The sequence below is a fragment of the Panulirus ornatus genome, chromosome 42 (genome assembly GCF_036320965.1).
Source record: "Panulirus ornatus isolate Po-2019 chromosome 42, ASM3632096v1, whole genome shotgun sequence".
NCBI classification, from domain to species: Eukaryota; Metazoa; Arthropoda; class Malacostraca; order Decapoda; family Palinuridae; genus Panulirus; species Panulirus ornatus.
In genome coordinates, this window is record NC_092265.1 from 12,724,940 (window position 1) to 12,748,194 (window position 23,255).

General features: G+C 40.9%; 1 protein-coding gene across 9 annotated transcripts in view; it reads left to right on the top strand.

The window, feature by feature from the left end:
- egh (beta-1,4-mannosyltransferase egh) overlaps positions 1-20,725 on the top strand; it is a 147,596-nt gene extending 126,871 nt beyond the window's left edge. For all 9 annotated transcript variants that reach the window (XM_071686555.1, XM_071686554.1, XM_071686556.1 and 6 more), the window contains 2 exons: positions 8,789-9,007; positions 18,269-20,725. In XM_071686555.1, the coding sequence (XP_071542656.1) occupies positions 8,789-9,007; positions 18,269-18,634 (585 nt within the window). In that variant the 3' untranslated portion in view covers positions 18,635-20,725. The remainder of the gene's footprint in view (positions 1-8,788; positions 9,008-18,268) is intronic.
- Positions 20,726-23,255: the final 2,530 nt, after the last annotated feature.

Here is a 23,255-nt window from a genome sequence, read left to right on the forward strand (position 1 = left end):
ACAATAAAAGGCCACATTCTTTCACACTCAGTCAGTCTCTAGCTGTCATGTGTAATGCACCGAAACCACGGCTTTCTACCCATGTCCAGGCCCCACAGACCTTTCAATGGTTTACCCTAAATGTTTCACATGCCCTGGTTCAGTCCATTGACAGCATGTTGACCCTGGTATACCATGTCGTTCCAGTTCACTTTGTTCCTTGCACACCACTCACCATCTTGTATGTTAAGGCCCAGATCACACAAAATCTGTTTCATTTGATCCTTCCACTTCCAGTTTTGTCTCCTGCTTGTCCTTGTTCCCTCCACCTTTGACACATATATCCTCTTTGTCAACCTTTCCTCACTAATTCTCTCCATATGTCCAGACAGTTTCGACACACCCTCTTTTGCTCTCACAACCACACTCTTTTTTATTACCACACATCCTACGTGGCTCAACAGTCTCTTCCAAGATCCATGAGGTGAAGCACTCATAAACCAACTGCCATTCTTACAGCATTCTCATCCTTTGCAACCAGCTAACCAGACTTCTAACCTTCACCTTTATCTTCCTGCCCAAGGATCCCCTAATATGGGGTTCCCATAGCATTCAGGAAGCTGATCATATCCTCAAGGCAGGACCCCAGGTCAAAAATTGTGTGTGTGTGTGTGAGCGCAGGACAGTTAAGGAGGAATTGGTCAGTAAGGGAGTTGTGTCTTGGGCATGATAGATCTCGTGATATGTTAAATCATTTTTAGTGCTGGAGGGATGGTCGTTATCCAGAGCACAGACAAGAAAGGGTTACTCTTGGAATTTAGTTTCAGATAGCTGTGTCTGGTGAAGTAGTGATTAAGATTGGAGTAGGGAGTAACATTTTGAGTCATTATGGTGGGGAAGGGGGATCTGTTAGAGTACTTGACTGAATGGCAAAGTAGGGTTAAGCACTCAACTTTTTTGTGAGGATTGGGGGTTAGTTATGGAGTGGTTTGGATGAGAAGGGTCTAGTGCTGCTGCAGAGAACTAAGTACTGAGTGTATTGAGGTGAGATTGTATTGGATGCATTTTGTTTCATTATGCTGGTGTTGACTTTGTGAGGTTGTTAGGCAACCAAAGATTATTCTGAGTGCTTTGCTTACTATGGTTTCTTGTTTTTGACTGGCTGGATAACCAGGAACATAAGGCTTTATAAAGGATGGAGTGGATGAAATATTTGTAGAAGATATTAAGGGTATTTTTTTTTCCAAATCTGGTACCTGTTACTATTCTGTGGGTATTTTTATTTGGTTTGTTTACAGCATTTCTACTAATGTTTATGGCTTTGGGAATGACTGTTGTAGATGAAACCCTGTATGGCTGGAGTTTCATTGAATAGGAGTGGTTGATCATTCTGGGTGTTGCATCTTTGGGGTGAGTTCAAGACTATCGAGGAGTAAGTGTTCAGTGTCTTCAGTATGGAAGTTACATCATTGACACTAAAGTACCTTGTGATATGTTGAACTAATGCTTGTACTGTTTTGTAGATAGACGATGTCTGTAACACAGATGAAAAAGCATAGCTTTCGTTGAGTTTCGTTGAATAGGAGTGGTTGATCATTCAGGGTGTTGCATCTTTGGGGTGAGTTCAAGACTATCGAGGAGTAAGTGTTCAGTGTCTTCAGTTTGGAAGTTACATCATTGACACTAAAGGACTTTGTGATGTGTTGAACTAATGCTTGTACTGTTTTGTAGATAGACGATGTCTGTAACACAGATGAAAATGCATAGCTTGTGCATGCCAACAGAGTGTGTTTTCGTACATTTGCATGTCCAATGGAATGGAGTTAATCCTTAAACTGTTATGTATCTATATCTCTGATGCCAATCCCTTTCAGGAACTCCTTCAAGGGGATGGCCATGGCAAAAGAGTCTCCATAACTGAACTCCAGTGCCACTTTTTAGCCTATAGTACTGCAATCATAATAGGCCACTGGCAGAGCACAACTCTAGTACAGTGTTTTCAGAGGCTCCTACCTATTGTTCCTTCCATCTACTTCTACCTAAGTTCCAGCCTATTACCTCTACCTAATGCTTCCACCTAATGTTCCTACTACTACTACTATTACATAATTATCCCACCTAATGTTCCTACCTAGTACCTCTATCTATTACTCCTACCATTTTGCTGAAAGGCAGGACTAGTACATAGTGCTCACCACCAGGAAATCTAGAGTTTTGAATGAGGAGCTGTGTGAGGAGAGATTTTATGTTTGTGGACAGAATGCCAGCAGTCCACATGTGTACAATACAGAAAGAAAAGACAGCTATCTAGGCCAGAGGAGTACATTGTGACAGTCACTGGAATGCTGACTCACTAATCTTCCCAATTCCAGGCGGGTAGGACCAGTAATATACCTCCCTAGTTGGTAGCTACTTACCAACTACTACCTACATTACACTGTATCTATAAGAAAACCTGGCTTCCAATGTAAATGGCAAAAACACAGTAAAAATATGAAAATAGTTATTAAAGATTTGAAGTCAACAGTGACAAAGTATGAAAAATGAAATACATTATACATGTATTTCCGTGTGTGATTTGAATGCAAAGGTGAGTAATGTGGCAGTTGAGGGAATAATTGGTGTACATGGGGTGTTCAATGTTGTAAATGGAAATGGTGAAAAGCTTGTAGATTTATGTGCTGAAAAAGGACTGGTGATTGGGAATACTTGGTTTAAAAAGAGAGATATACATAAGTATACATATGTAAGTAGGAGAGATGGCCAGAGAGCGTTATTGGATTACATGTTAATTGATAGGCGTGCGAAAGAGAGACTTTTGGATATTAATATGCTGAGAGGTGCAACTGGAGGGATGTCTGATCATTATCTTGTGGAGGCGAAGGTGAAGATTTGTAGAGGTTTTCAGAAAAGAAGAGAGAATGTTGGGGTGAAGAGAGGGGTGAGAGTAAGTGAGCTTGGGAAGGAGACTTGTGTGAGGAAGTACCAGGAGAGACTGAGTACAGAATGGAAAAAGGTGAGAACAAAGGACATAAGGGGAGTGGGGGAGGAATGGGATGCACTTAGGGAAGCAGTAATGGCTTGCGCAAAAGATGCTTGTGGCATGAGAAGCGTGGGAGGTGGGCAGATTAGAAAGGGTAGTGAGTGGTGGGATGAAGAAGTAAGATTATTAGTGAAAGAGAAGAGAGAGGCATTTGGACGATTTTTGCAGGGATATAATGCAAATGACTTGGAGATGTATAAAAGAAAGAGGCAGGAGGTCAAGAGAAAGGTGCAAGAGGTGAAAAAGAGGGCAAATGAGAGTTGGGGTGAGAGAGTATCATTAAATTTTAGGGAGAATAAAAAGATGTTTTGGAAGGAGGTAAATAAAGTGCGTAAGACAAGGGATAAAATGGGAACATCAGTGAAGGGGGCTAATGGGGAGGTGATAACAAGTAGTGGTGATGTGAGAAGGAGATGGAGTGAGTATTTTGAAGGTTTGTTGAATGTGTTTGATAGAGTGGCAGATATAGGGTGTTTTGGTTGAGGTGGTGTGCAAAGTGAGAGGGTTAGGGAGAATGATTTGGTAAACAGAGAAGAGGCAGTGAAAGCTTTGCGGAAGATGAAAGCCGGCAAGGCAGCGGGTTTGGATGGTATTGCAGTGGAATTTATTAAAAAAAAGGGGGTGACTGTATTGTTGACTGGTTGGAAAAGTTATTTAATATATGTATGACTCATGGTAAGGTGCCTGAAGATTGGGGGAATGCTTGCATAGTGCCAGTGTACAAAGGCAAAGGGGATAAAAGTGAGTGCTCAAATTACAGAGGTGTAAGTTCGTTGAGTATTCCTGGGAAATTATATGGGAGGGTATTGATTGAGAGGGTGAAGGCATGTACACAGCATCAGAGTGGGGAAGAGCAATGTGGTGTCAGAAGTGATAGAGGATGTGTGGATCAGGTGTTTGCTTTGAAGAATGTATGTGGGAATACTTAGAAAAGCAAATGGAATTGTATGCAGCATTAATGGATCTGGAGAAGGCATGTGATAGAATTGATAGAGATGCTCTGTGGAAGGTATTAAGAATGTATGGTGTGGGAGGCACGTTGTTAGAAGCAGTTAAAAGTTTTTATCAAGGATGCAAGGCATCTGGGCATGTAGGAAGAGAGGAAAGTGATTGGTTCTCAGTGAATGTTGGTTTGCGGCAGGGGTGCGTGATGTCTCCATGGTTGTTTAATTTGTTTATGGATGGGGTTGTTAGGGAGGTGAATGCAAGAGTTTTGGAAAGAGGGGCAAGTATGCAGTCTGTTGTGGATGAGAGAGCTTGGGAAGTGAGTCAGTTGTTGTTCGCTGACATACAAATGGATTTGTATGCAGCATTAATGGATCTGGAGAAGGCATGTGATAGAATTGATAGAGATGCTTTGTGGAAGGTATTAAGAATATATGGTGTGGAAGGCATGTTGTTAGAAGCAGTTAAAAGTTTTTATCAAGGATGCAAGGCATCTGGGCATGTAGGAAGAGAGGAAAGTGATTGGTTCTCAGTGAATGTTGGTTTGCGGCAGGGGTGCGTGATGTCTCCATGGTTGTTTTATTTGTTTATGGATGGGGTTGTTAGGGAGGTGAATGCAAGAGTTTTGGAAAGAGGGGCAAGTATGCAGTCTGTTGTGGATGAGAGAGCTTGGGAAGTGAGTCAGTTGTTGTTCGCTGATGATACAGCGCTGGTGGCTGATTCGAGTGAGAAACTGCAGAAGCTGGTGACTGGGTTTGTTAGTGTGAAAGAAGAAAGCTGAGAGTAAATGTGTATAAGAGCAAGGTTATTAGGTACCGCAGAGTTGAGGGACAAGTCAATTGGGAGGTAAGTTTGAATGGAGAAAGACTGGAGGAAGTGAAGTGTTTTAGATATCTGGGAGTGGATTTGGCCGCAGGTGGAACCATGGAAGCGGAAGTGAATCATAGGGTGGGGGAGGGGGCGAAAGTTCTGGGAGCATTGAAGAATGTGTGGAAGTCGAGAACATTATCTTGGAAAGCAAAAATGGGTATGTTTGAAGGAATAGTGGTTCCAACTATGTTATACGGTTGCGAGGTGTGGGCTATGGATAGAGTTGTGTGGAGGAGGGTGGATGTGCTGGAAATGAGATGTTTGAGGGCAATATGTGGTGTGAGGTGGTTTGATTAAGCAAAGAAAGGGTAAGAGAGATGTGTGGTAATAGAGTGGTTGAGAGAGCAGAAGAGGGTGTTTTGAAATGGTTTGGTCACATGGAGAGAATGAGTGAGGAAAGATTGACAAAGAGGAAATATGTGTCAGAGGTGATTGGGGCCTGAACATACAGGAGGGTGAAAGGCTTACAAGGCCACATTCGTTCACCTTCAGTCTCTAGCTGTCATGTGCAATGCACTGAAACCGCAGCTCCCTTTCCACATCCAGGCCCCATAGACCTTTCCATGGTTTAACCCAGACGCTTCACGTGCGCTGGTTCAATCCATTGATGGCACGTCAACCCTCATATACCACATAGTTCCAGTTCACTCTATTCCTTGCACGCCTTTCACCCTCCAGTATCCTCAGGCCCCGATTGCTCAAAATCTTTTTCACTCCATCCTTCCACCTCCAATTTGGTCTCCTGCTTCTCTTTCTCCCCCCACTTCTGACATATATGTCCTCTTTGTCAATCTTTCCTCACTCATTCTCTACATGTGTCCAAACCATTTCAACACACCCTCTTCTGCTCTCTCAACACATTCTTTTTATTACCACAAATCTCTCTTGCCCTTTCATTACTTACTCGATCAAACCACCTCACACCACATATTGTCCTCAAACATTTCATTTCCAATACATCTACCCTCCTCCGTACAACCCTATCTATAGCCCATGCCTCGCAACCATATAACATTGTTGGAGCCACTGTTCCTTCAAACATACCCATTTTTGCTCTCAGAGATAACGTTCTTGCCTTCCACTTATTCTTCAACACTCCCAGCACCTTTGCCCCCTCCCCCACCCTGTGACTCACTTCCGCTTCCATGGTCCACTCCTAGATATCTAAAACACTTCACTTCCTCCAGTTTTTCTCCATTCAAACTTACCTCCCAATTAACTTGTCCCTCAACCCTACTAACCTTGCTCTTATTCACATTTACTCTCAGCTTTTTCTTTCACACACTTTCCCAAACTCAGTCACCAACTTCTGCAGTTTCTCACCTGAATCAGCCACCAGCGCTGTATCATCAGAGATTAACAACTGACGCACTTCCCAAGCCCTCTCATCCACAACAGAATACATATTTGCCCCTCTCTCCAAAACTCTTGCAATCACTTCCCTAACCACCCTATCCATAAACAAATTAAACAACCATGGAGACATCACACACTCCTGCCACAAACCAACATTCACTGGGAACCAATCACTTTCCTTTCTTCCTTCTCGTACACATGCCTTATATCCTTGATAAAACTATTCACTGCTTCTAGCATCTCTATCAACCATATCATATGCCTTCTCCAGATGCATAGATGCTACATACAAATCCATCTGTTTTTCTAAGTATTTCTCACACATTCTTCAAAGTAAACTCCTGGTCCACACATCCACTTCTGAAACCACACTTCTCTTCCCATGTCTGATGCTTTGTACATATCTCCACCCTCTCAATCAGTACCCTCCCATTTAATTTCTTAGGAATACTCAACAAACTTATGCTTCTTTAGTTTGAACACTAGCCTTTATCCCCTTTGCCTTTATGCAATTGCACTATCCATACATTCCGCCAATCCTCAGGCACTTCACCATGATCCATACATACATTGAATATCCTTACCAACCAATCAACAACACAGTCACCCCCTTTTATAATAAATTTCTCACTACAATACCATCTGAACCTGCTGCCTTGCCAGATTTTATCCTCTGAAAAGATATTACTACCTTTCCTCTCTTTACCAAACCATTCTCCCTGACCCCTCTCACTTCACACACCACCCTGACCAAAACACCCTCTTATCAAACACCTTCAACAAAACTTCAAAATACTCTCTCCTTTCTCCTTCTCACTTCATCACTACCTGTTATTACTTCCCCTTCACCGATTTTCCCATTTATTCTCTTGACTTATCCACGTTATTTACCTCCTTCCAAAACATCTTTTTATTCTCCTTAAAGTTTAATGATACTCTCACCCCAACTCCCATTTGTCCTCTTTTTCAACCCTTGCACCTTTCTCTTCACCTCCCGCCACTTTCATGTATAGATCTCCCGGTCATTTACACTCCTTCCTTGCAAGTATCGTCCAAACGCTTCTCTTTTCTCTTTCACTAACAACTTTACTTCATCTCACCTCTCACTACCCTTTTTAATCTGCCCACCTCCCACCTTTGCCATGCTACATGCATCTTTTATGCAAGCCATCACTGCTTCCCTAAATGCATCCCATTCCTCACCCACTCCCCTTACGTCATTTGCTCTCACCTTTTGCCATTCTACGCTTAATCTCTCCTGGTACTTTCTCACACAAGTTTCCTTTCCAAGCTCATTTACTCTCACCACTCTCTTCTCCCCAACATTCTCTCTTTTTTGAAAACCTCTCCAAATCTTCACCTTTGCCTCCACAAGATAGTGATCAGACATCCCTCCAACTGCCCCTCTCAGCACATTTACATCCAAAAGTCTCTGTCTTACATGCCTATCTCTCCTACTCTTATACATAATGTATATCTCTCTTTTTAAACCAGGTATCCCAATCATCAGTCCTTTCTCTGCACACAAATCTGCAAGCTCATCACCATTTCCATTTACAACATTGAATACCCCATGTACACCAATTATATCCTCAGCTGCCACATTACTCACCTTTGCATTTAAATCATCCTTCACTAAAACCCAGTCTTGTGCATCAATGCTGCTGACAAACTCACTCAGCTGCTCTCAAAACACTTGCCTCAACATTCAAAACTTTTGCCTCACATGACCAGGTGCATAAGCCCTCCTCTCTCTCTAAAACTCTTTCAGTTACCTCCTTAACCACCCCATCCATAAACAAATTAAACAGCCATGGGGACATCACACACCCTTGCTGCAGACTGACATTCACTGGGAACCAATCACTCTCCTCTCCTCATCCACTTATTTATACATACATCTCTCTCCTTCCACTTTGTTTTCCCCACCTATCTAAAATTCACTTTTTTACACTCGATTACAAACTCTTACAACTCCTGCTTCAGTGGTTTCTATTTGCCATACAATTTTTCGATGGTCTTCTTGAAGTTTCTTTAGGAGTTCCCCAAAGGGTGGCAACGTTTCAGAACTAACTTGTACCATCTTCAGGCTGGATCGGATGGTTCTCTCATGGGTGGCTTGGCTGAGAGGAATATGTGCTGTTGCTAAACACTTAGTGCTGAACGTGTAGAGATGAGATTTGGACTGGAAATGATATGTTATGCTATGCAGGTGTCAAATGTTTGTTATTGCTATGCATTAGTAGTTTTTTGGGTGCTCTTTGTTTGATTTGCAAGTCTGTTATATTTGCTTTTGACAAGATAGTTGACCAGGCAGATGAGGAATAGTTTGAAGTGGAGATGAATTGTTTGTAGAGGATGCTAAAAGATTCTTTTTCTTGGCCAAAATAGGTGCCAAAAAGGTTTTAAGAGCATTTAGCATTAGCCTTTCTGTTGGTTATCACTGTTGGTAAAAGGTTGATAATTTTTTAAAGATGACAATATATCCTGTTTCTTTAACTGATTTTATTTTTCTCGCTTAATTTTTACCAAGCATATCTACAACTGTTTTGATCACTTGAATTGGTTAAGAAATATATATCCATATATTTCCAGACTGAGGCAGAACGAAGAGTGACTTTTGATCATGGGCCTGATGGAAGTGTTGCAGAAGATAATTACTTTGGTATGGTAGCACTGCGAGAAGGTTACTCATTTGATTTCATTGAAGGAGAGATGTGGGAAAAATCCCCTTTCACTATTTATGACTTTCTGCAACAACGGAAGAGATGGCTTCAAGGTATTCTTTTGGTCGTCCATAGCCCACACATACCGGTGAGTTTCATTGGTTAGTATACTGTATGTGGCATAACAAGCTTACTTAAGAAATGAGTAACTGGCACGACAAGCTTTCTAATTTGGCACTGGCACAACAAGCCTTCTATCTTGGTGCACTACAATACACTGGTACTAACAATAGTAGGATGACCAATATTAGTTCATTATGAGTAACTACATTTACTTCATATCTTCACATATCCATACTAACTTCCTTTTCCAAACAAGTCCCCTTTCTCTGCCCTTCACCATTGTATTATTATTCTTTTACTGTTTGTCCATACTACCTCTTTCAGATGTACTCTGTAAAAATAATTACATTTCAGTCATCTTGTCTGCCTCCCCCTTCCTTCTTGTTTTCTTTTCATATGAACCATAGCAAGGTAGCATCTGGAACAGATGATTGAGCCTTAGGAAGAAAAATTTTTAGTTGGCTCCTTATGTTCATAATTGTAGAAAAGGTTATACAGGAGGAAAGGATTTTCATTACCCTCATGGGCAATACTATGCTACCCCAATTTTATTAGCTACAATCATTTTACCTTTAAATTTGTCTCGGATTCTATGCATTATTTTCTTATCTACTCTTGACAACCCAACAGCCAAGTAAGCCATTTCATTTGCTTTCACTCTGTTTACCTAAAAGTTGTTATGACTCATGTTGCTCCTACATCATCCATAAATCATAGTGGCACTTTTTTCCATTGTTATCCTCCATTATCCCCTGCATTCTTTGCTCACAAGTTTAGCGTATTGTAATGTATTATGTTCACTAAGATGAGATGGGTAACATTCCTCTGGTGTAATGTTAAGACATAATATAACTAACCACACTCAATTAATTATGAAGAACAATCATTTTATTGGAATATATATATATATATATATATATATATATATATATATATATATATATATATATATATATATATATATATATATATATATCCCTGGGGATAGGGGATTAAGAATACTTCCCACGTATTCCCTGCGTGTCGTAGAAGGCGACTAAAAGGGGAGGGAGCGGGGGGCTGGAAATCCTCCCCTCTCGTTTTTTTTTTTTTCAAAAGAAGGAACAGAGAATTGGGCCAGGTGAGGGTATTCCCTCAAAGGCCCAGTCCTCTGTTCTTAACGCTACCTCGCTAATGAGGAAAGATTGACCAAGAGGATATATGTGTCGGAGGTGGAGGGAGCAAGGAGAAGAGGGAGACCAAATTGGAGGTGGAAAGATGGAGTGAAAAAGATTTTGTGTGATCGGGGCCTGAACATGGAGGAGGGTGAAAGGAGGGCAAGGAATAGAGTGAAGTGGAGCGATGTGGTATACCGGGGTTGACGTGCTGTCAGTGGATTGAATCAAGGCATGTGAAGCGTCTGGGGTAAACCATGGAAAGCTGTGTAGGTATGTATATTTGCGTGTGTGGACGTGTGTATATACATGTGTATTGGGGGGGGGTTGGGCCATTTCTTTCGTCTGTTTCCTTGCGCTACCTCGCAAACGCGGGAGACAGCGACAAAGTATAAAAAAAAAAATATATATATGTATATATATATATATATATATATATATATATATATATATATATATATATATATATATATATATATATGGATGTGCTGGAAATGAGATGTTTGAGGACAATGTGTGGTGTGAGGTGGTTTGTCGCTTTGTCGCTGTCTCCCACGTTTGCGAGGTAGCGCAAGGAAACTGACGAAAGAAATGGCCCAACCCACCCCCATACACATGTATATACATACGTCCACGCATGCAAATATACATACCTACACAGCTTTCCATGGTTTACCCCAGACGCTTCACATGCCCTGATTCAATCCACTGACAGCACGTCAACCCCGGTATACCACATCGATCCAATTCACTCTATTCCTTGCCCTCCTTTCACCCTCCTGCATGTTTAGGCCCCGATCACACAAAATCTTTTTCACTCCATCTTTCCACCTCCAATTTGGTCTCCCACTTCTCCTCGTTCCCTCCACCTCCGACACATATATCCTCTTGGTCAATCTTTCCTCACTCATTCTCTCCATGTGCCCAAACCATTTCAAAACACCCTCTTCTGCTCTCTCAACCACGCTCTTTTTATTTCCACACATCTCTCTTACCCTCTCGTTACTTACTCGATCAAACCACCTCACACCACACATTGTCCTCAAACATCTCATTTCCAGTACATCCATCCTCCTGCACACAACTCTATCCATAGCCCACGCCTCGCAACCATACAACATTGTTGGAACCACTATTCCTTCAAACATACCCATTTTTGCTTTCCGAGATAATGTTCTCGACTTCCACACATTCTTCAAGGCTCCCAGGATTTTCGCCCCCTCCCCCACCCTATGATCCACTTCCGCTTCCATGGTTCCATCCGCTGCCAGATCCACTCCCAGATATCTAAAACACTTTACTTCCTCCAGTTTTTCTCCATTCAAACGTACCTCCCAATTGACTTGACCCTCAACCCTACTGTACCTAATAACCTTGCTCTTATTTACATTTACCCTTAACTTTCTTCTTTCACACACTTTACCAAACTCAGTCACCAGCTTCTGCAGTTTCTCACATGAATCAGCCACCAGTGCTGTATCATCAGCGAACAACAACTGACTCACTTCCCAAGCTCTCTCGTCCCCAACAGACTTCATACTTGCCCCTCTTTCCAAAACTCTTGCATTCACCTCCCTAACAACCCCATCCATAAACAAATTAAACAACCATGGAGACTATATATATATATATATATATATATATATATATATATATATATATATATATTTTCCTTTTTTTTTTTGTTGCTGTCTCCCGCGTTTGCGAGGTAGCGCAACAAAACAGACGAAAGAAATGGCCCAACCCACCCCCATACACGTCCATACACACACATATACATACCTATACATTTCAACGTATACATACATACACAGACATATACATATATACATTTGTAAATATTCATACTTGCTGCCTTCATCCTTTCCCATCGCAACCCTGCCACACATGAAATGGCACCCCTGTCCCGCCGCGCACGTATGAGGTAGAGCTAGGAAAAGACAAGGCCACATTTGTTCACACTCAGTCTCTAGATGTCATGTGTGAAACCACATGGGTGGACGTGCTGTCAGTAGATTGAACCAGGGTATGTGAAGCATCTGGGGTAAACCATGGAAAGGTCTGTAGGGCCTGGATATGGAAAGGGAGCTATTGTTTTGGTGTATTACAAATGAGAGCTAGAGACTGAGTTTGAATGAATGTGGCCTTTTTGTTCCTGGTGCTGCCTTGATGGAGAGGGGAATGCTATTTCGTGTGTGGTGGGATGGCAATGGGAATGGATGAAACCAGCATGTATATATATATATATATATATATATATATATATATATATATAGTATCCCTGGGGATAGGGGATTAAGAATACATCCCACGTATTCCCTGCGTGTCGTAGAAGGCGACTAAAAGGGGAGGGAGCGGGGGGCTGGAAATCCTCCCCTCTCTCTTTTCTTTTTTTTTTAATTTTCCAAAAGAAGGAACAGAGGGGGCCAGGTGAGGATATTCCAAAAAAGGCCCAGTCCTCTGTTCTTAACGCTACCTCGCTATCGCGGGAAATGGCGAATAGTATGAAAAAAAAAATATATATATAGAGAGAGAGAGAGAGAGAGAGAATCAGCTGATGCTTGTCATACTTACACGACCAATGTTACTTAAGACAGAGCTACACAGCATGGGTTCCATCAAGGCTCACTAATTTCTACAATGATTGGACGGCCTCTGCCATCCAAAAAGCTTTAGTCACACACACATACATACCAGAGAGCAGTACGACTGATGTTCCATTACGAAAGAGAGTTTCATCACCAGGTTTTTCTCCAGTGTACCATCTCATATAAACATAACAAATAAATCCTAGCATCCTTATAGGTGAAGTATTAAGTATGTTAAACAGTGAACCTCACGTTGCCCTTGATTATTAAATGGAAATGGTGAAGAGCTTGTGGATTTGTGTGCTGAAAAAGGACTGGTGATTGGGAATACCTGGTTTAAAAAGAGAGATATACATAAGTATATGTATGTGAGGAGGAGAGATGGTCAGAGTGTGTCATTGGATTACGTGTCAATTGATAGGTGTGTAAAAGAGAGACTTTTGGATGTTAATGAGCTGAGAGGTGCAACTGGAGGGATGTCTGATCACTATCTTGTGGAGGCAAAGGTGAAGATTTGTAGAGATTTTCAGAAAAGAAGAGAGAATGTTGGGGAGGAAAAAGTGGTGAGTGAGTTACGTATATATACTTATGTATATCTCTCTTTTTAAACCAGGTATTCCCAATCACCAGTCCTTTTTCAGCACACAAATCTACAAGCTCTTCACCATTTCCATTTACAACACTGAACACCCCATGTACACCAATTATGCCCTTAACTGCCACATTACTCACCTTTGCATTCAAATCACCCATAACTATAACCTGGTCTCATGCATCAAAGCTGCTGACACACTCATGCAGCTGCTCTCAAAACACTTGCCTCTCATGATCTTTCTTCTCTTGACCAGTTGCATAGGCACCAATAATCACCTATTTCTATCCATTCTTTTTCAGTTTTCCCATTTCAATCTAGAGTTTACTTTCTTACATTCTATCACATACTCCCACACCTTCTTTGCTCTTGTCCTCTCACCAACCCCTAACTTTACTCCCAAAACATTCGCAAACCACTCTTCCCCTTTACCCTTGAGCTTTGTTTGACTCAGAGCCAAAACATCTAGGTTCCTTTCCTCAAACATACTACCTGTCTCTCCATCTTTCTCATCTTGGTTACATCCACACACATTTAGACACCCCAATCTGAGCCTTGGAGGAGGATGAGCACTCCCCACGTGACTTCTTTTCTGTTTCCCCTTTTAGAAAGTTAAGATACACGGAGGGGAGGGTTTCTAGCCCCCTGCTCCCATCCCCTTTAGTCACCTTCTATGACACATGTGGAATGCATGGGAAGTATTCTTTCTCCGTTATCCCCAGGGCTATATATATATGTATTTTTATCTTATTATACTTAGCTGCTGCCTCCCGCATGAGTGAGATAGCGCAAGGATACAGACTAAAGAATGGCCCAACCCACATACATACACACGTATATACATAAATGCCCACACACACACACATATACATACCTATACATTTCAACGTATATATACATACACAGACATATACATATATACATTTGTAAATATTCATACTTGCTGCCTTCATCCTTTCCCATCGCAACCCTGCCACACATGAAATGGCACCCCTGTCCCGCCGCGCACGTGTGAGGTAGCGCTAGGAAAAGACAAGGCCACATTTGTTCACACTCAGTCTCTAGATGTCATGTGTGAAACCACATGGGTGGACGTGCTGTCAGTAGATTGAACCAGGGCATGTGAAGCATCTGGGGTAAACCATGGAAAGGTCTGTGGGGCCTGGATGTGGAAAGGGAGCTATTGTTTTGGTGTATTACAAATGAGAGCTAGAGACTGAGTGTGAATGAATGTGGCCTTTTTGTTCCTGGTGCTGCCTTGATGGAGAGGGGAATGCTATTTCGTGTGTGGTGGGATGGCAATGGGAATGGATGAAACCAGCATGTATGAATATGTACATGTGTATATCTGTACATGTCTGTATATGTATTCGTTGTATATGTTTGTATATGTGCGTTTGTGGGCATTTATGTATATACATGTGTATGTGGGTGGGTTGGGCCATTCCTCGTCGGGAGACGGCGGCTAAGTATGATAAATAAATGATATATATTTTATTATTATACTTAATTGCTGTTTCCCACATCAGCGAGGCAGTGCCAGGAAACAGACGAAGAATGGCCCATACATGAACATATACATACACAGACATACATATATATACATGTACATATTCATACTTGCTTGCCTTCATCCTTTCCTGCTACACAGGAAACAGCATCGCTACCTCCTGCTAGTGAGGTAGCGTCAGTAGAACAGACAAAAAAGGCCACATTCGATCACACTCGGTCTCTAGCTGTCATGTGTAATGTACCCAAATGTTTGACATGCCCTGGTTCGGTCCACTGACAGTATGTCAATCCCGGTATACTACATCATTCCCTATTCACTCTATTCCTTGCATGCCTCTCTTCTGTATGTTCAGGCCCTGATTGTTTAAAATCTTTTTCACTCCATCCTTCCACCTCCAATTTTGTCTCTCACTTCTCCTTTTTCCCTCCACCTCTGAACATATATCCTCTGTGTCAATCTTTCCTCACTCATTCTCTCAATATGTCCTAACCATTTCCACACACCCTCTTCTGCTCTCTCAACCACACTCTTTTTATTTCCACACATCACTCTTCCCTTTTCATTACTTACTCTCCACACATCTCTCTTCCCTTTTCATTACTTAACCAAACCTCCTCACACCACATATTGGCCTGAAACATTTCATTTCCAACTCATCCATCCTCCTCCATACAACCCCATCTATAACCCATGCCTCACAATCATATAACATTGTTGGAACTACTATTCCTTCAAACATACCCATTTTTGCTTGCCGAGATAATGCTCTCTCCTTTCACATATGCTTCATTGCTCCCAGAACCTTCGCCCCCTCCCCCACCCACTTTGTGACTCTCTTCTGCTTCCATGGTTCCATTTGCTGCTAAATACACTCCCAGATATCTAAAACACTTAAATTCCTCCAATTTTTCTCCATTCAAACTTGCATCCCAGTTAACCTGGCCCTCACCCCTACTAAACTTAATAACCTTATTCACATTTACTCTCAACTTTCTTCTTTCACACACTTTTCCAAACTCAGTCACCAACTTATGCAGTTTCTCACTCAAATCAGCCACTAGAGCTGTATCATTGGCGAACAACAACTGACTCACTTCCCAGGCCTTCTCATCCCCAACAGACTGCATACTTGCCCCTCTCTCCAAAACTCTTGCATTTACCTCCCTTACCACCCCATCCATAAACAAATTAAATGACCATGGGGACATTACACATCTCTGCCGCAGACAGACATTCACTGGGAACCAATCACTCTCCTCTCTTCCTACTCATACACATACCTTACATCCTTGGCAAAAACTTTTCAATGCTTTTAGCAACCTACCTTCCTCACCATATACTCTTTAAAACCTTTCACAAAGCATTTCTGTCAATCCTATCATATGCCTTCTCCAGATCCATAAATGCTACATACAAATCTATTTGTTTTTCTAAGTATTTCTCACATACAGTCTTCAAAGCAAACACTTGATCTGCACATCCTCTACCACTTCGGAAACCACAGAGATGACTGAGCCTAAGAGAGAAAAATCCTCGCTTGGCCCACGTCTCTGTCCCTTTGTTTTTGAAAAATAAAACATGGGGAGGATTTCCAGCGTGTTAATGAGGTAGCCATGATTAGGTTACTCAGGTGTCTCTCCCATCTTGGCTAAAATAAAAAAAGGGGGAATTTGCTAAAGAGTTTAAGGAAGTGTGCTCTGGACTAATGTGGGTAAAAATGAAAGTGGATTGCAAGAGATGGGTGATTATTATTAGTGCACATACCCCTGGCTATGAGAATAAAGATGGAGAGGCAAGTGTTTTGGAAGCAGTTGAGTGAGTGTGTCAGCAGTTTGCTGCTAAGAGATAGGGTGTTAGTAATGGGTGATTTAAATGATAGTAAGAAATGTGGCAATTGAGGGTACAGTTACGGAACATTGGATATTGAGTGAGGTATATAGTAATGGTGAACGGCTTGTATATGTGTGTGCTGAAAAATGACAAGTGATTGGAATACTTGGTTAAAAAAGTATGACATACTAAGTGGATGAGCAACAATTGATAGGCATGCAAAAGAGAAAATATTGGAAATTAATTTGCTGAGATTGGTAGCTGGTGGGAAATCTGATCATTACTTAGTGGAGGCAAGGTGAAGATTTGCAGAGTTTTTTTTTACAAAAAAGTAAATGATATGAGTGAGAAGAGAAGGGTGAAAGTGAGCTTGGAAAAAGATGTGTAGAAATACTAGATGTGCATAGAATGGCAAAAGGTGAGAGTAAACATAGCCAAGAAGTGGGTGAGGAATGGGAGACATTTAGGAAAGCAGTTTTTGCGTGTGTGAGAGAAATGAGTGGCATGTGGAAGATGGGCAAGTGGGAAAGGGTAGTGATAGGTAGGATGACAAAGTTGCTCCTGAAAAGACTTCTTTACAAGGAAAGAATTCAGATGCTTTAGAGATATACAAGAGAGTGATAGGAAGTCAAGAGGAAGGTGCAGGGATTCAAAGAGGGCAAATGAGAGTTGAGATAGGCGAGGATCACCAAACTAAAGGGAGAATGAATAAGTGTTTTTGAAAGATGTTAATAGTATGAGAACAAGTGGGAATTTTGGTTGAGGTGGCAAATGGGGAAGTCATAACAGACAGTGATGAGGTGAGGAGGAGAGTAAATATGTTGAAGGATTGTGTTTGTTGTCAAGTTGCATTCCTCTAACACAGTTTGCTGTCTTTCTGCCCGACCCACACATGGACTTCTGGCATTCTCTTCTCACAAACATATAAACTTGTCTTGCCACACATAACGCTTAACTCACAATGGTCATTCTTTATAACAAGATTTTCCTGTGGTTAGCCCATTGTGTTAGCCTTGCCTTTTAGCAAAGTGGTTTTTGCAAAAGACAGAAGTAGTAGGTAGGAACGTTAGACAGGAGCATTAGGTAGAAGTAGTAGGTTCTAACACTAGGTAGAAGGAGATTGGAATATTAGATAAAAGAAGGTGGTAGGAACCTCTGAAAACACTGCACTAGAATCACCCTCTCTTCCAGTGGCCTGTTAAGGGTGAAGCACTAAAGTCAGACATGGCATTGGAGATGCTTTTGTCATGGCCACCCCCTTGAGGGAGTTCCTAAAGGGAACGGGCCGCAGATATGTAGACAGATAGATAGATAAACATTTCATACCTCCCCCTCATGCACATTGTTAATGATTTTTTTTTTTTTATATATATATATATATATATATATATATATATGCCTCTGCTTATTCATTTGAATTGCTTTTGGAGCTCAAATTATGAAAGCATTTAAAGATGATATAGAGTAGATATAGAATTTTGGAGTATTAGTATGTTTATATAGTAATTTAAGGGAACCATTCTCATTTCATCTAACTGAAGTTTAGCTGTGGGATCCCTGTATTAAAACAAAAAAGAAGAGTTTTCACACACATTACTTTTCTCCACAGGTGAGCACGAAGTGGCTTCTGGCAGTCTCTCTCTACTCATGGGTCACTATGCCCTTGGCCCTAGCCTCAGTTATTTTAAGTACCATCTTCCCTGTACCTGTGCCTGGTCTTCTCAATGTGATTGCAGCATTTGTTGGGGGTGTCAACTTTTATATGTACATTTTTGGGGTGATCAAGTCATTTCGTGTTGACAGAGTTGGATGGTTGCGAATGACCTTGTGTATGGCTGGGGCTCTCATCACTATGCCCTTCAATTTCTTGGTGGAAAATGTTGCTGTGGTACGAGGGCTGGTAGGAAACAAGCACAAATTTTACATTGTTAATAAGTTAACGGGGGCACCTGATAAAGTTGTTAGTACTGTTTAAGTCAGGTGAATATGCCTGCCTAGTCATGTGCACATTTTTCTCCCCCTCCCCCTTACCTTGCAGCTGACCATCTCCACCACTGCCTGTTGCTACAAACATTTTGATTATTCATGTTTGCTAACTGCCTGCACCTGGTAAAGTTGCTACTGTTGGCTACTGCGGGTGCTCATAACAACAGAATTGAGCAGTGTATCATTCTCTGCAAGATCACAATAATTCATTGTTTAATTAAGGAACTCAAAGCCAATTTTCAATTTAGCTAGGTGCATATGCTTGTGGATGTGTATACCAAATGCATTTTATTGCACCACTGTAAACAAGTATGTGCTGCTTGAATGTAATCGGGACTTGACACATTTATAAATTTTTTTCACTACTACAGCATTAATCTGGGGAAACCATTTGCTCGTGTGTTATCACCAGATGATATAGGATACTATAGATTTTCAGCCTTTCATGCACAAGTAATTTGTAAATGCATATATGCTGCTAAGAAAAGCAGACATGATGTTTCTGTATAAGAGTACTGCAGGATCAGGAAAACTCATAGTACATATGGTTAAGATTTGGTTTTAAGTAATGTTTTTGAGGTGCTGAAAGTTGTTCTGTTAAATGTGCTCAGGGATGTGGTTATCTTAGTCCTGTAGCACCTTTACAAGTCTATGAGGTGAAATGAACAGCAGTTATATTACAATGATGAAGTCTGTCGACAGGCACAAATCAAAATTTAGGTGCTGAAGCAGCTGACCTTGTGATTCTCAAATATATGATACCTTGTTATTACAGACAAGTTCTCTGTTATGGGAACAACTCTAAAGATAAGGAGGAGGAGTGCATCTAAGCACATGAGACCATATGCAATGTAGGCATGATCAAGGAGCACAGATGCTATGGGCATCCCCACCTTTGTGATACACATTCACTGCCAATGGAAAAAACAAGCTGATACTTAGGCCTCATATATTTCCCAGTGCCAGGGCATTGTGTTCAGTCTGATTTTTTTTCTTTTTTTTTTATTATTGTTATAGAAAATAATTGAAAGCTGATGTCAGTATATTCTTGCAGTGTTTGTTTTCTGTACTTGTATTTTTTTGTAGCTTAAGATTGGTCAGATACTTAAATGTAATGTTTATATAGAAAAACATATGCACAACTCTACCCACACCTTGGAAAATTTTCATCAGAAAATTGTTGATAAAGCATATTAAACTGTTTACAACTGAAGTGGAGGTGAACGGTGCAACATTAATATATCAAAGGTGTAGCAATACCTGCAGCACTGTTATGAATACTGTGTGCTGTAAAAAGGATATCATAAAATTGTATCAATTTTATTTTTATTTTTGGCAGGTGGTTGCCTCATATAATAGCAATATGCTCTTTTTTCCTTTGGTTGTGATGACTATTTTTACTTGAAGATAGGAAATTCAGTGTTATTGTATATATGTTGAATTCTTCCAATGATGATTGGAAGATGTAGTCTCTGCCAAAGACTTGCTAACATTTACTTTTTCATAAGAATTTTTTTTATGGAAAACTACCAGTACATTGATAACCAGTATTTTTTTATAACAATTTTTATCATAGTGACTTCCATTTGTAACAGTACATACAGTACTAATGCCTTTGATTTTAGATCATATAAGAACCTTCAAAATATTTTGGCTGTAATCAGGAACATAAAAATTTCAACAAGTTGCAGAAAGCAGTTGGACAATAGTCTTTATAATTATTTATTGCCTGTACAGTAGAATAACACCTTTAAAAAAGTTTTGTTTCATTTTCTGCCCCATATTGCAGAACATGCATCATAATAACCTGCAATAATTTACCTTATTTAAGGCATTTACTTTCAAGAGTGAAACTTGATGTGAATAGGAATGGATAATTCCTTTACTCTAGTGGAGCAACAGAAGTAGCAAACCAGATTTTAGGCACCGAGAGATATGACAGGAGTCAAGAAAGTGGTATGGTGAAAGCTTTACAAAAGATGAAATGTGGAGGGTATTGCATTTGAATTTCTTAAAAAAGGGGGATTTTCAGTGTAAGTATAAATTATGGGGAGGTGCCTGAGGACTGGTAGAATTTATGTTGTGGCATTGTATAAAGGAAAGGACAAAGGCGAGTGTTCAAATCACAGATGTATAAGTTTGTTGAGTGTACTTGGTAAGATGTATGGAAGAGTGGTGATTGACATGGTGAAAATAAGCACAGGGCATCAGACTGAAGAGGAAGAAATTGGTTTCAGGAATGGATGAGGTGTTTGCTTTTAAGAAAATGTGTGGGAAATACAGAAACATTAGGATTTGTATATGGCATACAGGGGTCTGGAGAAAGCATATGACAGGGTTCAGCTTTGTGGAAGGTGCTACAAATACAAGGTGAGGAAGGAAAGCTAACACAACAGAGGAGCTTTTATAAAGAGATAGAGCATGCATAGGTGGTGGGCTTGCAGCAAGGGTGTGTGATGTCACTATGGCTGCTTAATTTGTTTATGGAAGGGGTGGAAAGGGAGGAAAATGCAAAGGTCTTGGAGAGAGGGATGGATATGTAGTATGTTGGAAGCGAGATGACCTGGGAAGTGAGTTGGTTGTTGCTTGCTACTGATAATGTGCTGGAGGCAGATTCAAGTAAGAAGCTGCAGAAGTTGGTGTCAGAGTTTAGGAGTGTGTGTGTAAAGGAGAAAGTTAAGAGTAAATGGGAATAAAAGCAAGGTTATTAGGTTTAGCAGTGTAGAGACAGACTGACTGAGGTGTGAGTTTGAATGGAAGAAATGAACTGTTTTAGATACATGCCAGTGGACTTAGCAGTGAATGGAACTATAGAAGTCAAGGCAAGTCATACAGTGGGTGAGGAGGCGAAAGTTTTAGGAGCATTGAGGAATGTGTGAAAGAAAGTTCATTATTTAGGAAGGTGAAAATGTTTGAAGGTATAGTCGTCCAGATGTACGAATGCAAGGCATGAGCTACAGATGAGTGTGAAGAAGAAGTTGGAAATTGTTTTTTAGAACAATCAACTTGCCCATAAAACTTTTCAGGTCCAGTGAACAAACTTATACTGCTGTATTTCAAATTTACCTTTGTCTCTCTTGCCTTTATACAGTGGCACTTATGCATGCATTCAGCCAATCATCAGGCCACCCCCATGATCCATGCATACATAGAAAATCCTAACTAAGCAAGCAGTAACACAGTCCCAGCCATTCGTAAGAATATTCAGCTGCATAATACTCGCATCCATTCTTAAGCTGTCATTTGTAATACACCAACACCACTGCCCCCTATCCACAACTAGGCCTCACAGACCTTTCTATGGTTTACCCTTGGCTGCTTCGTATTCTCTGGTTCAGTTCACTGAAAGCATGTTACTCCCTTTATGCCACATTGCTCCATTTCTCTCTGTGCCATGGATTCCTTTCACCCTCCTGTATGTTTAGGCCTTGAGCACTGGAAATCTTTTTAGCATGGTCTTCCCTTTCTCCTTTTCCCCTTCACTTCTGACATGTATATCCTCTTTGTCAATCTCTCCTCACTTGTTCTCTCCATATGTCCAAACAATTTCAGCATAACCTCTTCAGCACTCCCAACAACACTCTTCTTATTACCATTTACAATTATTACCCTTTATTACTTATTCAATCAAACTATCTTACATCACATGTTGTCCTCAAACATTTCATTGCACATGCACACACACAAACACAAAGCATGGAAAGTTCTCGGGGCTTGGATGTGGATGGGAACTATGGTAAGGTGTATTACACAAGACAGCTAGAGAAAGAGTGTGAGCAGATGTGGCCTTCCTTGTTCTGTTTCCTGGCGCTACCTCACTAACACGGGGTGGTGGTGCTGTTATATAATATATATATTATATATATAATATATACATATTATTTATTATACTTCATTGTTGTTTCCTGTGAAGCAAGGTAGTGCCAGGAAACAGACAACGAATGGCCCATCCACTCATATCTACACACATACATATATACAGAAATGCCCATACATACACAGACACAAACATATATACACATGTACACACTCAAACTTGCTTGCCTTCATCCATTCCTGTTGCTACCATGCCACACAGGAAATAACATCGCTACTCCCCGCTCCAGTGAGGTAGTGTCAGGAAAACAGACAAAAAAGGCCACATTCGCTCACACTCAGTCTCTAGCTGTCATTTGTAATGCACCAAAACCACAGCTCCCTATCCACATCCAGGCCCCTCAGACCTTTCCATAGTTTACCCAAAATGCTTCACATGACTGATTCAGTCCATTGACAGCATGTTGACCCCAGTATGATCACACCTAAAAGGGAAATGACTATTCGAGTACTATGTTATTGAATAGCCTTTGTCTCAAGTTGGTGAGCAACGGGGTCTCCACTGGTCATCTCCCATAGCCTCACACAACCAGCAGATGGCATTTTATAGAACCTAACTACAACACGGAGGTATATATATATATAGGAATATAGTGCATATGAACGTGCACTACCACTCAAAATCTTTTTCACTGCATCCTTCCACCTCCAATTTGGTCTACCACTTATTGTTCCCTTCAACTCTGACACTTATATCCTCTTTGTCACTCTTTCCTTACTCATTCTCTCCACGT